The sequence below is a fragment of the Drosophila gunungcola genome, assembly GCF_025200985.1.
Source record: "Drosophila gunungcola strain Sukarami chromosome 3L unlocalized genomic scaffold, Dgunungcola_SK_2 000005F, whole genome shotgun sequence".
In the NCBI taxonomy this organism is placed as follows: Eukaryota; Metazoa; Arthropoda; class Insecta; order Diptera; family Drosophilidae; genus Drosophila; species Drosophila gunungcola.
The window spans coordinates 879042-896994 of record NW_026453180.1 but is presented as its reverse complement, the minus strand read 5'-3'; the positions used below and the strand labels follow the sequence as shown (position 1 = coordinate 896994).

Genomic DNA, 17953 nt, shown 5'->3' with positions numbered 1-17953 from the left:
ATATAAAGATGGAAGAGTATCTCAGCCAATTTATTAAAAAAAAATAAAAAGCTCACTTATTAATACCAGATATTCACACAAAAAAAGGCATTTGATCAATTAAATAATTGAGAAACAACAAAACAGATAAACTATTTTGAGGGTTGGCCATTAATAAGCAAAAGTATCACTTAGCCGCATTAACACACCGGAAATGAGTGAATAAAAGGCATTAAAAATCTCATTCGAAGTCGCCAGGTGAATACTGAATACTGAAAATACCTGCCGATCGCGTATTTTTTCCCCTGCATTATTTCGCGTTTCGATTCATGGCCGATGTTTATTATAATGTAACGAACTGGGGAGACCAGCCGCCATTTGCCAGTCACGAAAAAAATTATGCATAATTTATGACTGGCTGTCGAGTTCCCACTCCCCATCCCCCTCTCGCTCGCTCACCTTGACGGGTAGCTAGCTTCGTCTCGCTCGCACTTGTGCGAATTTAATTTTTGCTAGATTTGTATTTCTTTATTTTATGCATATTATAAATGCGCAAGGCAAAAACAAATAATCAAAATGCCCACACACATGTATTGGGGAATTCGCACACAGAGGCGCAAAATCGAGGCTGACCAGTCTCAAACGATAGTGCCCCGCCCCCGCCCCTTTGCCTTCCTAACACCCCTCCCCCCCAAAAATTCCTCCCCATCCCACACCACTAGCATGAGCGAGAAAATCGAGGAAAAACAGTGGAAAAGTGCAGGTGCAGCCAAAAGAAAGAGAAACGTCTCTTAAGAGGAAAAGAGTCGTCGCTCTGGCGAACGCTCAGAGAGAGTGAGCGCGACTCACCAAATTCGCCGCACATCTTGTTTTTCGCCTAAGCATTTGTTTACAATGCACGAGTGGCAGCGACGTTGGCAGCGACGTCGACTTCTCCGCCGCCGAGAGCGTCGGCCGAAGAGAGTTTTTCGGGGTGGGGTGAATGCTCAGGGGAAGGGGCGGTGGGGCGTAGGTGTAGGGTGCTTGTACCCCCAGCAAACGGAACTAATTAATGAAGCATCTTTCAGCCGAGTTTTATTCCTCAGTTGGGTGAGAAAGGCGTGGGTAAGAAAGAGATAAAGAGTTTTAGAGACTCGGAAGAGTAGAAAGATACTTTTGAAGATTAAATGATCACTGTTTTGTTAGTCTTAAAAAAATATATTTTGAAAATTCGCTTGAAAATTCTACGAACCCCGAATTGGGTAAATAATTTTTAATTTTTTGATTCTCAAAATTTTGGAACCTTTAAAAGTATTTTTAATTCAACTAAAAATCTAAACATTTTTCAATAATAAGAACAATTCTATTTGCATTAATAAGTACTAATAAATACTAAAAAACAATTGATACTCCTAAATACTAATAAATAATAATAAATACTAATAAATACTCATAAATACTTATATATAATAGCTACTTACTTTCTTCTGAAAATCATTCAAAAGCACAATGAAAACTCAATTTAAAAATTTAACAAATCCTTATATTTTTTTTAATGAACCCTTATTCATAGTTTATATTAAAAAAAAACATTTTATTTTTACAAAACTACATTTTTTTATTGAATTTTCTAAAAAATCGTAATATAATAGCCCAAAAAACCCTTATGAAAAAGTCACCGGCAAACTTCATGCCAATATCAGCCATATTTTCGCCGATTTGCCAATTTCCGGAGGTTCCCCGTGGAATTTGTTCCTCACTTTTTGACCGGTGGTAGTGGTCCAAGGGACAGTACCCCACCCTCTCCTGCCCAGCGCCTCCGAAAAATATTAGGCCTAAGCTCGCTCTTCGCTGCATTTTGGGGCAACTTCCGTTTCCTCACGCACGCACACTTGCCACTTGCCACTTGCAGCAGCGACGCATCCTTTTTCGCAGTAGTGGCTGGTAGTGGTAGTGGTAGTGCACCAGCGCCAAAGCAGCGCCAAAAGCGCCAAAATTTTTGGGGGTTGCAATGGCGAGAGGCCGAGAACGAGGACGAGTGCGAGTGCGAGTGCGAGTGCGAGTACGAAGGACGAAGGACGATGCCGATGACGAAGGACGAAAGCCGATTCCGAGTCCGAATTTTGAGTTCGAGGAGAGCCAAAACGCAGCGCAGGAGCAAAGGAATGTGGCCAACAAAAACGTTGTTGCCGTTTGTTGCCGGCGTTTTTTGGCGCCTACAGTTCGCCGATTTCATTTTCTCTGCCGTCGGTGCTGCATGCTCCATTCTCGAATGTCGATTCTCCACACACTCGCCACTCAGTTCTCAGCCGCGTTTCGCTGCCGCCGTCGCATTTTCCTCCTTTGCCACACAACAACGCCGGCAGAGCGGAGAAACTGGCGAACTCGCATCGCCTCGCATCGCCTCGCATTTCGCGAACTATTCGCAACTTCGTCGCGAACTCAGTCGCAGCCTGAGAGCAACAACTACAAAAAGCAGCAAAAGGCAGCAACAGCAACAGCAGCAGCAGCAGTTGCTGCAACAGCAACGTTCAACGTAGGCAGCCCCCCTCGGCGACCCTCAGTTTTCCACATCGTCTCGTGGCCATCGTCGTAGTCGTCGTGTGTTAAGTTTGTTTTGAGTTTTTCCGTATCAAAATGTGCAAAACGATTTCAGTCTAATTCAGACGCTCGTGCTGAGAAGACTTTTGGCCCTGTTTGTTGGCCAACACATATATAGCCATAGAACACGGCACACAGAACACTCAACGGAACTGAACACTGAACACTGAACACTGAACTGAAACCAAACTGAACACGACACACGAGACGAGTAGCGAAACGAACTGAAAGAACGAGGCGGGCTAATTGCCAAATGGCCACGTAGTGCGCGTAACGTAACGAATACGTAAAACACACTCACACACACACACACACACACACGGATACTCACATGTACATGCCCACTCTCAGTTGAGCGTCGTAATTGTCGCGGTTTTTTCGTACGCTTTTGTTTTTTTAACGCCATGTGAAGAGGAGCGAGTCGTGTAACGTAACGTAACGTAACGTAACGCGTGCCAACGTTAAACGATCAACGATCAACGATCAGCTGTAGACAAAATGGCGTCGGCGCAAACGGATGCCAAATTAGCTGTGGCGCCCGACCAGGGACCAGTGACACAAAGGCAGCGCAAAGGTTCGGGATCGGGCACAGGTTCGCCGAAAAGCAATCGCAATTCGCCCAGTCAGGAGGAGGAGAAGCGTACGAAGAGCGAGGATCGCACTTCACCTGTCACCTCGAGGGATGAGGATAAGGATGCACAAGGGCAAGGACAAGGAGGTGGAGGTGGAGGTGGAGGTGGAGGTGGAGGAAATGGATCGTCCCCTATCAGTTCGCCACAGGGCAGATCCTCTTCGGTGGCCTCGCCCAGTTCCAGCTCCCAGCAATTCTGCCTGCGTTGGAACAACTATCAGACGAATCTGACCACCATCTTCGATCAGCTGCTGCAGAACGAGTGCTTCGTGGATGTGACACTGGCCTGCGATGGTCGCTCCATGAAGGCCCACAAAATGGTCCTGTCCGCCTGCTCGCCCTACTTTCAAACCCTATTGGCCGAAACGCCCTGCCAGCATCCCATTGTGATCATGAGGGATGTGAACTGGTCGGATCTGAAGGCCATTGTTGAGTTCATGTACCGTGGCGAGATCAATGTGAGCCAGGATCAGATTGGTCCGCTACTAGGATAGCCGAGATGCTGAAGGTGCGCGGCCTGGCGGATGTGACCCACATGGAAGCGGCCACGGCAGCGGCGGCGGCAGCTTCCTCCGAGCGAATGCCCTCGCCCAAGGAGGGCACTTCCGGCTCCAGAGCCACCGAAAACGAGAGGGAATCCGAGGAGCTACTGGCCTTCATGCAACCGGAGAAGAAACTGCGCACGGACTGGGATCCCGCTGAACTGAGACTCTCCCCGCTGGAGCGACAGCAGGGCAGGAATGTGAGAAAGCGACGCTGGCCCTCGGCGGACACGATCTTCAATGCCCCCGCACCGCCCAGTCCGCTGAGCAGTTTGATAGCCGCCGAACGGATGGAGATGGAGCAAAAGGAGCGGGAAAGGCAGCGGGACTGTTCGCTGATGACGCCACCGCCGAAGCCGCCATTGAGCGGTGGTGCAGTAGCGGCGGCAGCGGTGGCACGACGTCTGGAGACCGCCATCCATGCTTTGGACATGCCATCGCCGGCTGCCACGCCAGGACCCATGTCCCGATCCTCGCGACCCCACTCGCAGAGTCCACAGCAAGGTCAGCAGCAAGGTCAGCCGCAAGGTCAGCAGCAGGGTCAGCACTCCCTGCCCCTGCCCCTGCCCCTGCACCCGCACCACCATGCACCACCTGCCCCACATCCATCCATCCAGTCATCTGGATCCTCACATCATCCGCCCTCGTCCGCTGGAGAATCGCGTTTTCCAATGGGACCCGCTGCCGCCATGGCTGCGGCCATGGAGTTGAGCGGTTTGGGACCGGGACCGCCCGCTGAGCCACGACTACCGCCCCCAACGCCGCACCACCATGGTGGAGGTGGAGTGGCTGGTGGGGGAGTGGGAGTGGGATTGGGCGGAGGAGTGGGCTCCGGCGGGGGATCGTCTCTAGCCGATGACATGGAGATCAAGCCCGGCATCGCCGAAATGATACGAGAGGAGGAAAGGGTGAGTGGAAAACAATGCACGTTTATAAGGTCAAAGCCCGGTACTCAAACCAATCTAAGAAACAATTTTGCCAATAAATTTCGATCAAAACAAGAACTAAAATAAATTTAAAATCGAGTTTTTATGGAAGTCTAACACCCAGAAAACCAAAACCACAATCAAGAAGCTATGGAATTAATTTTCTTATTTTAAATTAACATCTATACAATTTACAAAATCACCAAAAACGTTTTGAAAAAATGCTTTTAAAATATAGGTGTTAAATTTGTTATTCCCCCCAGAAAAAATATAAACAAAGAGCAGGAATTGTTAAGGTCTTACACCCAGAACAAAAAGTCGAGGAGTGCTTAAATTAAATACTAAATTAATCATGGCCAATTTTGTTAAAAAATACCACCATTTGGACAAAAATAAATAAGTATTATACAGAGGCAAACACATTATAATAAAAAATAAAAGTATAATTAACTACTGTTAATACCACGCACTGGGCCACAATGCAATGCAATACAAAAATCTGTTTATTTTTTTACATTATAAAAAATTGCTTAGATGAGCAAATAGTTAAGTGTCAAATTTTCAAAGGCTTAAAGCCTTATGGGATTAGCATGTCAATTTACTTAAGCTTACAACATTCATATATTTCATAAGATAAGCAACTTTGATATATGCATTGAAAAAGATTTGTCTTTCAAAAATTGATTATAAAATAATTTAAGAGATCCAGCTTTTGCCAAAGACTCTTCAATTCTTCAAAGACGGTTCTACAAAGAGAGTTTTACAGCTCTCATTTGCTGCCGCCGCGCTGCTACTGCGCTGCTACAGCGCTGCTTTGCTCTTGCTCAGTGACTATATAGACTACTATATCTCTATCTCTCCCATTTTCTTTACTCTCTGATATTTTTTTCCCTCGGTTTGTTTTGATTCACGATTCGCGCGCCTTTCGGCGATCTTCAATCTACAGTTCGCCGCGCTTCGGCTGCAAAATTCTGCCGGCGGCATTTCGCCTCGTGCTGTGACGTCACAGCGCGGAATGTGGAGCTCCAGTCTCACCGATTTTTAGCCCCCCTTCCCTTTCCCTTTTGTCCACTCTCTCTGGAATGATTGACAGCATTCACGTGCTCCACGTCGCCCATTGTTCGCTCTCTTCGCCCCGTCCGCTCTTTTCTCCCCCCGCAGAGTTTTGTTCCAAATATTTTCCCCCCTCCAGAGTGGTCAGATCGGACCCCCCGCCCCCACAAGCGATTCCAGGGTTCCAGGTTCTCGGGGAGCACTCACTGGAACGCTTTGGTGACCAAGAGGTGATTGAAATTCTTGTGGCCAGCGGTTGATTTCGATCTATGGAGCATTTTGTGATTTTGTGATTTTGTGACTTGTTGTGGTTCCCTAAGTGTGCTTCAATTAGGCCAACGGCGAATGATATCTGCACAGGGAAAATATGGGGGTCATATTATAATAATTGTACGAGGGATTATTGTAGAAAATGTAGATCAGTTGGAGTTTTTGTCGTAATGTTCTCTTCATTTTTTTACATTTAAGAACAATTATTTTCCTTTAAACGAATTAAAATATAAAAAAATTCAGAAACTATCAAAATAATATTATTAAAGTATTAATATTTCATCACATAATATTATTCGAATTAAAAATATTTGTGCGAATACAAAAAACAGAAATCTAGATTTACTATTGATGTAAATTTAAAACGAATCGAATAAATGAAAATATTTGTATCCAAACAGTTTTCAAACCTTTTCGTTTAGTAGCTTATTTGTATTGCAATTTAATTTTCTGTTGAAAACGATACTAAAAAAAAGCATTTAAGCTTACATCAGATAAAGTATTGTAACCATTATATTTGCTAAACTATGGCAACAAGTTATATATTTTATTGCACGGTAAATTGCATATATAAATTTAGCAAGAACAAATTGAGTAGTTTTATCGCAAACTAGTCTGTAAAAGTATTTCTGTTGCCATATTCATTTGAAATACAAGATTTTCTGTCAGTCTAGGCTCCTTTCAGGGGGCAAATTTAGCGACCGGTTCGAGTTCGACTGCATTAGCAACTCAGCTCACCGCAGAATTCGCACTTTAATAAAAATTTGTATTTATTTATCCAATAGCCGTCGTCGACGTTCACTCAAGAACCCCGATCTCCGGCGAGATGGAGTTCCATTCAGTCCCGGTTTCTGGCCATATCCCAACCCGAAGTTGCCAACTTCGACATCAATCGGAATGCGATATTTGTTTGTCTTTGTGGATGCTGTGGAAATCCCACTGCAACTCCTTATTCTGTCTTAAGTTTCTTGCGTTCTCGAAATGTTCCTTGTTTATTGTCGCTTTCGAGTGCATTAATCAAATAGCCGACTATATATGTATATACGCATTAGCCTGCTCATGTGTTCAATTTTTGAAGCCGATGCCGTTTGTTTGCCTCAACGCCGCGGCGTTGGCTCGTTAGCGTCTCTTTTCAATAAATATTTTGTTTTTATGCTTTTTTAAATATTTTCCCAACTGACCGTTTGCTTTGCTTTTTATGTGCTTAGAAATTCTTTGGAAAATGTGCATCTACACGGGCATCTGCATCTGCATCTGAATCCGCTGCGGCATTTGTATCTGCATCTTTGTTTGTTTGCCTGGGTATTAGTGTTGCCGGCCGTGTTTATGCTTTCCTGCTGTTTGCCTTTCCGATTGTTTTTCCCCTCTCACCAACAATCCCCCGTCATATTTTACCAACGTTTATTCACACATTTCATTTATTATTAAAAATTGATGCATTTTTCGTTGCTTCGCGGCGATCGCATCAAGGCAACGCCATATATAAAAATCAAATATTGACAGGCAGCATCCTCAACTCCGCCAGCTTCTTTAATATTTATAATTCCTTTCCATTTATATTTATATTTATATGTTTGTGTGAATGCATCTCCATCTCCTTCGATTTTACCCCACCTTTTCACTCCCTTCACATAAGCAGATAAAGCCGATAAGTGTCAGTCGCCGTGGTCCAGGGTTTTTAGTCTCAGTTCTCAATTCTCAACTCTCAATTCTCAGTTCTGGCCGTCTGGGCCATGGCTTTCTGGTGATTAATTGCACTTTTATTTGTCTGCCTTCGCCTTTGTTAAAAATCATTTTTTCTCCTTTTACGCATTTTTTTTGTTCTCCAGTTTTTCATATTTTATTGCCAACGCATTTAGATGTGCGTGTGTGTGTGTGTGTGTGTGTGTGTGTGTGGCAGTGTGCATCATTAGAGGTTGTATATTATTATTGGTTTCCTCTGCCGCTTCTCGATCAGTTCACTGAACTTTTTGCAGAGCGTGGGCGCAGAGGAAGTTTTTATTAGGCACAATAAGACGATTGAAACTCATCTAAGGGGAAAATACATTCTTTCTCATGTCAGTAATGAACAAAAAAACGATTTTAAAGGTAAATTTACTTTGAAGAAAGTACTTTTATTCTAACTTCAAGAAAAATATTTTTAAAATGTAGACGTTCTTAAGTAAAAAAAAATAGTAACCTTTTAGGTTTTCTTTTAAGTCTAGATTTTTTTCTAACTTCAAGAAAAATATTTTTAAAATGTAAACGTTCTTAAGTAAAAAAAAGTAGTAACCTTTTAGGTTTTCTTTTAAGTCTAGATTTTTTTCTAACTTCAAGAAAAATATTTTTAAAATGTAGACGTTCTTAAGTAAAAAAAAAGTAGTAACCTTTTAGGTTTTCTTTTAAGTCTAGATTTTTATAATGTTACGGTAAGACGATTGAAACTTATCTTATGACTGTAATATCATGAGAATCTTTTATAGCAAAATTTGCTTGTAATTGAAAGTACTTTTACAAGGTAAGCATTTTTACTTGTATAAAAAGTCTTCTTCAAATTTTTATATTTAAGATACAACAATTTTTGGTGTATTTTCATACCAACTTCAACTTCAGTTTGAAAAACATTAATTGTGTTTGAAGTAAGAAAATAATTTTTATGAAATGCTTAACCCAAAAGAAAACCGGTTTAGAAATGTTTAAGCCCAAGACAACAATTGAGATACAATATACTGCTGATTGTGATCAATGGCACATCCCGCAGCCTTTTCCCTTTCGATTTCCCGGCCACTTTCCCACTCAATTAGTCCGCAGATGAGGGCCAAACCACAGAGTGAAAAGGGGGAGAAAAACCAGAGAAAAAGGGAGAGAATCTGCGAGAATCTCACACTCATGATTAGCGTGTGTCGCTTACCTTTCGCTTGTTTTTTTTTTTTTTTTGTCAGCCGGCAAAAACTGCAGCCCGAGCTGCCACAAAAAAACGTTGCAGACAAATTACCGAAGGGTGGGGGGAGGGGGGAAACGGCTAAACGTGCCACATTCAAACTACTTGAACAAAACACAGAAAAAAGGTGAGGAATCAGGAAAAAGGGAGCGAGTGGCGTGCATAAAAATTGAAAAAGATGCACACAGCTCGAAAAAGGAATCTCACATCTCGAAGTCGGCAAGTGTGTGTGTATGTGTGTGTGTGTGTGTGTGTGTGTGAGTGTAAGTATCTGTGTGCGAAGGAAGCCAACAAGCCACTTAACCCAATCGACAAAAGTCATTACACTCGTCACTCTCAGATGAAAGACCTCACAGCTTCCGCTGTGGGTATCTCAAAGATACTTTTGTGTTTCTCGGATTCCCGCGGCTAACATCTCGGGGTTGCATTATATAAAAAATATAAATAATACAATTTATTACGTGGCCCAGCATGACTGTAACTTTTTCGGTATCTTCAGCTGCATCTGTTGCATTTTATATTTTTTCTTGTATACACAATCTTCGTAGAAAGTAAATAAATAAAATAAAAATGAAGAAATATATTTTGAGAACAGCCAAACAAACCCAAAAGCCAAAGAATACAAGAGATACAAAAACGAACACGAAAACGAATCCCCAACCGAGAAATAAAAGCAAAAATAAATTGTATAATCCGCTTTGATGTATCGCCTTCTGTTTTATATTATTCAGTCATATTTTATATATGCGCACCGATCCCAAAACCCAAAACGAAGCAAACGAAGCGATCCCCACATGGAGAATACTATATACACAAAGGCGGACCATTCAAGTACTTCCCAAGTAGTTTTTACAACATCTTAAACATAAAGATGCAAAGCAGACATGGACATACAAATTCAGATCTCGGCCCTGGTCGATTTAGTTTAAATGCTTGGCATAAACATTTAATTAAATACGAAAATACGGCCATAACAGCGATTTTAATGTTTATATTTTCAAATACTTGGCGGAAAATTTTCATTTTTATGGCCAAGCCAAATAAATCGTATACGATGTGGAAATGAAAATGGGGAAATGGAAAATGGAATTGCGGCAACAGCTGCACAAGTAATTCGTTGATTAATCTATAAAAATAAATTTGTATCTATGGACTGTGTATCTTTGTATCTGTCTGTATGTGCGAGTATCTTGTAGCCCATTACTGGCGGGCCTCCTTTTGCTTGGGCCGTTTTCTAATCGGATTTAGTTGGCCGGCTTCATTTATTTTATTTATTTTTATGCCCCTAATGCGGCATAAATAATTTATGCTGATAAATAACCCCCAACGCACCCCCCTCTGAGGCATCATCATAAAGCAAAACAACACACACCGACAAGCAGGAAACGTGAAATAGGAGCGGGCCGGGCCGCATTTTCAATCTCATGTATCCTTCTAAAAATATTTATTTATTTATTTTTCAACTCAAACTCACACTCACACACACACATACACATACACATTTACATTGAAAGTTGGAGAGGTCTGCCCACATTTATTTGTAACCCTGTATAAATTTATTATATTGCATTAGTTGTAAGTCAGACCCAGACTGCGCTCCAACTCAAATACATCTGGGGAAGTTGTGGCCTGCTGAGTGTCTTACTCCTGCTCCTCGAAATGCCTTCGTTTTCCCGGTCTTTGAAATGCGTGGGTCTCGTGGCCAGGGGAAAACTGTAGAGGAGGGTGACTCCAGAAAGGTGCGTGAAAAAACTTATTATAAATTACCGTATAAAATATAACAAAGTTGCTGCGAGGGAGCGGCGGCCCGGTAGAGATACATTCTGGCTGGAGTGTGGCAGGGAAGAAGGTGCGGTCAGGATTGGCGAGTGGAATGAAGCTGTTACACCAGGCGAAAACTGTCAACAAACACTTGATATATAAATATCAATATATTAAAACCAAAAATATTTAAAATTTTTGTGTTATAAAAATGACCTCGTGCCCTAAACTTTGATTTATATATTCATGTACATGTCAATAAAAACCAAAAAAATATGATATACAATTTGTTCAGTCTAAAATGAAGTTAAATACATTCTCAAAGTCACAAAAAAAGTATCTTACCCTACCACTTCAATTAAGTTTCGTAAACATTAAAACTGCAAGTTAAGTAAATATCTTTTAGAACAGAAACTAGTCCCAAATTATTCTGAAGTATGATCCAAAATTATTTATTAATTCTTCTACTACTTTTTTTTTGTTTCTGAATTTTATATTTTTATTATACAGGAAATGTTTCACATCTTAAGTAGGATTTTTTAAATAAGTTTCTTGAAGCATTACATTTTTAAATATTTAAATATAAATAAATTTTTGTCTGCATAAAATATTTTCTTACAACTTTTTATTTTGAATCTGAACAGGTAGGACAATCACTAATTTACTTTCTTGATATGATGATTATATTGGCTAAGTCACTATTGAGTAGGGGAAGTTCTGTCTCACTTGCAAAAATATACATTAATTAAAAATAACTTCCTCCAGAGCATTAACACATTGAATCATCGAAAAGAACATAAGCCAGTAAGGAGAAATGAGCAGTTAGGAGTTGAACAGTAAGTGCATGAATGATGGAGGGGACCATCGAGTTAGCGAGAGCGGGAGATCGCCTCTAATTGATGTGGGCCCTGCTTTTTGCCATTTCTATAAGCCATAATGGAAATGCAGGCTCTCAATCAATTATTGATGAGCTCGGATTAGATCCCGCCCGGGTGTGAATGCCTTAATCCCGCTGCCATTTTTCCTTTTTGCATTTTAAATATGTATAAAAAGAAGCGGACACCGCCGCCGCCGCACCCAACTCCATTTAGTGAACACAAAGAACAAGTCTCGTCGAGGAGTTGAAAAACGAAGACTTGAGAGTCTGAGGATAAACTTGAGGTCCCTGGCAACAAACTAAAGACAAATATTTACAATGAGCGGCCGATTAATCAAACGCACAGCCAAGCGAGCGGCACACAATGCGAAAAAGTATTAAATAAATAAATAAATGGCAGTCTGCCCGGGCCGACAACAAAGATCGGCTTCATCAGCATCAGCATCAGCATCAGCCGTTGCCGTTGAAGGAGGCGAAATATCATGTGTACGAGTGCGAGTATCTGGAAGATACAAGTTTGTCTTGGCTTTTGTCTCTGTGCAAGACCGCCCCTTCCCCTGCCCCGCGCCCCTCTTATTGCAAATTTATATCGAACGAAAATAAATTAATTAAAAATGCAGTCGAGCGGACAGTCGCAGGCAGATATATATATATATATATATATATATATATATATATATAAATACACATATTTTTTGCCGTTTACTTTTGTTTTGTAATTTATGAAAAGACGACTGAGTCAACGGCGGCATCGGCAATTTTTATAATTGCATTTATTTATTTACAATAATTGCGCGCTGGCTTTTCTTTCTGTTTTTTTTTTTTTTGTTTTGTCTGTTATTTATTTATAGAGCACACACGTGATTGTCATCAGAAATCGATTGAATTTCCAATTTTGACCCGTCATTCCGGCAATGCATCGATAAGATAGCGATGGCTAGGGATTGGGTAACCCAAGAAGTGGGTTGTAGTGCCCGGGGCTGATAGAGATTGGGAAAGCGGGGTGTTTCAGGTGTTGGCTTTGCCGATTAGCCCACTTAATGTGTCCCGAAAGATGCTCAGATACTCTGGCACAGGGAGATACTCAGATGCCGAGATACTCAACGCCGCAGATACTTGCGGTCGCCCTCGTCATCGTCATGTCGTCGGCGTCGTCGTCGTCGTCGTCGCCGTCGTCGTCGTCGTCATCATCATCATCATCCTCAACAGCTGTTGACGACGCGTCGCACCTCGCTTTTGGCCATTGTGTCTGGTGTTTTGTATCTGCGGCTGAATGAGTGACGCGCTTTGTGTGCAAAGTGTGCTTGTGGCGGGCCATAACCTGCCGCAACACGAAAGCTCACACACAGCGGGCAGAAGTGGCAGAAGCGGCAGCGAAAGGCCAACGAATATCCAGAACCGATGCCACAATACACTCCCTAAAAAACAGGGTACATTTTAAGTTCTAACTGACAAATTCACTAGCTAAAATATCTAACCGTGGGACAAATATTTTATAACTTCAGAACCAATGCCACAGTACACTCCCAAAAAACAGGGTGAATTTTAATGTGCTCGCTGACCAAATTCTCAAGTGAACTTTGATCTTGGGATAAATATTATACATTAGTATTCTTATTTTATAATTCAAAATTTTATTAATCAAACATTAGGACACTATTATCAATTTTTTTTATCATGATATTGATAATATATTTTTACTACTTATACTTTTTGTTTGCCTTATAATTTTGGATTTCTTTTTTATTTAGTATTAATTTAAGTCCTAACAAATATGTTTGAACGTTCATTTAAGTGACCTACAAATAGAATTTCATCACTGAAGCAAATGCCTATCTGTCATAAAATTGATAAGAAGCTTTTATCAAAATGACTTGTAGAAAGGTCAATTAATCTGTGGTAAATGTTAAAATTGACGAAGAAGCCATAAAATATGGTTTATTGATAGCACTGATAGCACAAGTAATCCTAAAGAGGTAGTAAAATGTATTGAAATAATTTTTCCAAATTGTTTCTTGATAAGATTTTTTTGTGACACAAAAACAAAAACGACTTGAAGAAAGATCAATTAATCTGGGCTAAATGTTAAAGTCGAACGAGAAGCAATAAATTATGGCTTATGACTGAACCTGATAAGTAATTCGAAGTAGGCAATATTAATAAAGAGGTAATAAAAATAAATAAAATATTTTTCGAAATTGATTGCTTATAAATATTTTGAGAGACCTTAATTAGGTTAACTTAATGTGTCATTTGTGGTGGAATTTTATAGTGATTAAGTGAAATAACCTTTTGAATTCGAAGTAAATTGTGCTGCTGTGAAAATTTAATATTAAATGTACCCAAAGCCAGTACATTAAATATTATATTGTTTTTAAATGACAATCTAATGAAAGGTTTTGTGATAAGCATCATTCATTACATTTATTATCTCTTATTTGCGGTTTTGGGCTCGATTAAAATTTTTTTAAATAAGTATAATATTTCTTGGAACTTTCTGAATTAGCTGATGGACCTCATGTTATCAATGGGCATCCACCGAAAAAGAGGAAATCAAAATTCGCAGCGCCGTCGACTTTGACTTTGATGCGTTGGCCGCACGCTTCGTTCGCGGCGTTCACACAATACGGACACCGAGATGCGATTCATTCGCACGCTCTACTAACAGCAGGGGGTGGGGCATTAGTGGGTTAAGGGGGCATTCGGGGGCATTCGGGGGCTAAGGGGGCTAAGGGGGTTAAGGGGGTTGTGAACGGGTAGTGAGCTGCGGCTGCGTGTTTGGAGTAAATCGCTCGCTACGTCGCTTTCATTCAATTAGATACATTTGTATCTTATGACATGTATTTTCACACCTTGTGCGCTTTCTTTAATTATTGTTGTTGTTTCATCCAGCTGCGACAGCTGGTTGTGCCGTATCTGTATCTGCGAGATACTTTATGTGCCCCTGCCACTAAAATCCACGGCTGCATTGTGCAATAAAAGTAAATACGTTTTGGATTTTTATAACATTTAACATTGTTCACAGCGCATTTGGGTTTTGTTATTTATGAGGGCAACGAAACAGAAGAAGAAGAAACCGAGGAGAAGAAGTTATAACCCCCCGCCGTCGCTTTTCCCTTGCTTTTCGGTCTGTGTCTGTGCGTGTGTACCTACGTTTAAATTTTTTATGAGTTCGTAATAAAGTTTCAACATATTTCATCATTAAAATAAAATATAAAGCCGAAATTATATTTTATCGTCTTTGCATCATTCTTTTTCCTTAAATACACGACGCTCACACACAGACACACACACACACACACACACTCGCCGATGCGGAGATACAAAGATACAAAGATACAGATACAAAGTTGAAGTTATGTGTAGCAGCGTCGCCGTCGCGGCTATAATAATGAATATATATGGGGAGAGACAAGAAACCGCACTTTAAATGAAGACGGGGCTGCAGCAACAGCAAATACATATAATAAATAAAATAACACAAAAAAAAAGAGATGTGAATAAAATAAAAAATGGGGAGCGGGAAGCGAGAAGCGGACTCAAGACGCTGGCAAAGAAATATTCTTTAATTTAGACCGCGCCCCTGTTCGGAAAGTAAAGTAAAGTGAGTGAGAGGAAAAGGGAAATAAAAATAAAACGAAAAGCGTAATATAAAATAAATATTTCAAGAAACTCGACTTGGTTGCTGCTGCTGTTGTTCTTGGCATTGTTGTTGCTGCTGCCGCTGATGTTGCTGCCGATGTTGCTGCGGTTGTTGCTGTTGTTGCTGTAGTAATTTATAATATTCCTTAACGATGTGCAAAGGGCAAAAACTCTGAGCAAGCTGGGCACAGTGGGGTTAATGGGGGAAAAATGTGGTGAAATAATTAATGACTGACTGAAAATAGTTTTTGTATAACTCTTAAATATATAAAGTATTATTTTTTGGAATTGCAGATATTACTAATTAGAAGTACATAAAGTTTGCAATACAATTTTTAAAGAATTTGTTATAAAATTAATAAATTTTTAAGTTACAGCATTATGCAGCCACTCTTGTGTTTGTGGATAATCACGAGTAATTTATCTATTATGCGAATTTCATTTCCTACTACTCAAAGGTAATGATGGAAAGTTTTCCTTAAGTACCAAACTGTCGAAATTCAAAGCATGTGTCCAATAGTGACAACATTTATTTACCCTCATTCCTGGACATATTTGCCTAACTTGTGCTTTGCTTGGACATCAATCAGCAGCTTGCCAGATGACAAATGACTTTCGGGAGGTGAAGGGAATCGAAAATCGGGAATGGGGCTATTTGATTTACAATATCTCGGGAAAGTATTGCAAATCATGCCCACTGTGTGGAGTCTTAATTCATTTTATTCATTTTTATTGTTGCCGTTCTTTATTTTTCAGCTTTCTGTATTTTTTAATGCGCAGCTGCTAAGGAAATGATTTTCGAAAATTGAAGTTTATGACGATGAATGAGAATAATTTTTTTTTATTATTATTCTTATATCTGCTCCCCACACACATCGCTTGTAAATGTGTGCGTGTGAGTGCTTACCACAACCATTTATATTAATATAAACAATAATTTTAAGTGCTGTAAACTTAAGTTGGGCATTGAACTCTCCTCCCGGAAAAAAGCCAGAGTACCGCGAAATTATGGCTGCATTTTAAATATGTATATTTCTATATCTGCTGGCAGTGACTGCAATTTGGCTTAATTGCGTGCAAGTCGCCGCTGCTATCTCATTATCAGACGGCAGTGACGTCGCACGATTAATCAAATCAAACGAAATCGAATCAAAGACGATTTACAAGCACATGCACATGCACATGCACATGCGAAATGTGAAGTGTGTGTGATTTGTGATGTGTGATGTGTGTGCTCAGTCCCACACATCCGCAGATATCCCCGTATCTGTATCTGATTCTCTGCCCCTTTTGCTCCAGCTGAAGTACAAGTATCCATGGGGTATGCAGCTATGACAAAGCATTTTTAAGCCATTTGATTGACTGACGTTAAAATATTCACGAGCGGTGCATGCAGCGATTTTAATCGCTAGCTCGCCCCATTCCTTCGCCACTCTCCAGTTCTCTATGCAAAAAATAATAATTATTAAAAAACCATATGAACACGAGTCTCTCAATGTGCGGAGCTTAGCAAAAGAAGAAGTGCACAGTGAAAATGATTGCCAATTTTATATTTAAAAAAATCTGTAATGGATTTGATCAGCCTCAAGAGCTGATTTTTTTTTAATAAAATATATTCATTTAAGCTACCGTCTTACTTTGTATATTTAAATATTGTAAGATCTTAGAGAGTATAATTTAAACATATTTTGTAACATATTTTTTTAAATGTAATTTTTTAACAATTTTTGAAGGTAATAAGGATTTGTATAATTTGTAGCATTTAATGATAATGATGTTAAATGTTTATGTGTTTTTTGGTATACAACTTATTGCCAATTATTTTGATTTCTTAATTTGTATTTTAAACGTCATAAATGTCTGTTAAAATTTTAAACATAAGAAACACCGTTGATTTCAATGAGATTTTTTTGGAATACCTTTTTTTAACATTTCTTTTAAGTTTTCATGGACTTGTATAATTTGTAGCATTTAATAACTAGAGTACGATAAATATCTACAAAGTGTACGAGAGGAAAATGTTTGTTTAATTTAATTTGCATAATTTAGTGTTCAACATATTGCTAATTATTTTGAAGAAACTACTTTGTGGTTACACATTAAATACTTATCAATATATTTTATGGATTAAAAAGAGGATTGAAATCTTGTTTATATTGTTTTTTTTAAAGATTTTAATGATACAATTATACAATTTTTTGTGATGCAATGTAAGAAGTGATATCAAATTGTATGATAATTTAGTTTTATTGCATATAAATTTTCCTCTGTATAAGAAAAAAAATCGAGTGCAGGGACAGATGACGATGTTGCAGTTGCAGTTGCAATGTTGCTGGGGCGCTGCCTTTGGGCTCGGCCTAAGTATCTGCATCTGTATCTGTGTCCGTGTGTCATTGTATCTGTGTATCTGCATCTGTGAGTCGTGTGCTGTGGGGCATTTGTTGTTGGCTGGCTGGCAGCAACGAATAAGTAGAAGAAGAAGAGCGGGGAGGGATTAATGAATTTGATATAATGACATTTTAGATTGCATCTGCATAACATTTAATTGTGTTTGCTTGTTTGGCACCGGCAGACACGCGCTTTCCGCCTCGTCATTCCCCCAAAAGATCGGGCCAAAAGGCGAAAAGTATTGAAATGCGGTGCTTGCGGGGGAGAATCACCTCGGCCAGTGGGTGCAATTCGATCGATTTTGTTCCTAAACTTTTCGCAGTTGCCTTATGCAAATGGCGCGTAATGCGCGCCTCATTAAACATTAAGGCATGCAACAAATGG

The 17953-nt window shown here is 40.0% G+C and overlaps 1 protein-coding gene across 1 annotated transcript in view; it reads left to right on the top strand.

Moving 5' to 3' along the window:
- Nucleotides 1–1620: 1620 nt before the first annotated feature.
- Nucleotides 1621–17953, top strand: part of LOC128258961 (protein bric-a-brac 1) — a 71590-nt gene continuing 55257 nt past the window's right edge. The window contains 2 exon segments of the mRNA XM_052991012.1: nt 1621–3673; nt 3676–4640. Coding sequence (XP_052846972.1) covers nt 3058–3673; nt 3676–4640 — 1581 coding nt within the window. The 5' untranslated portion in view covers nt 1621–3057.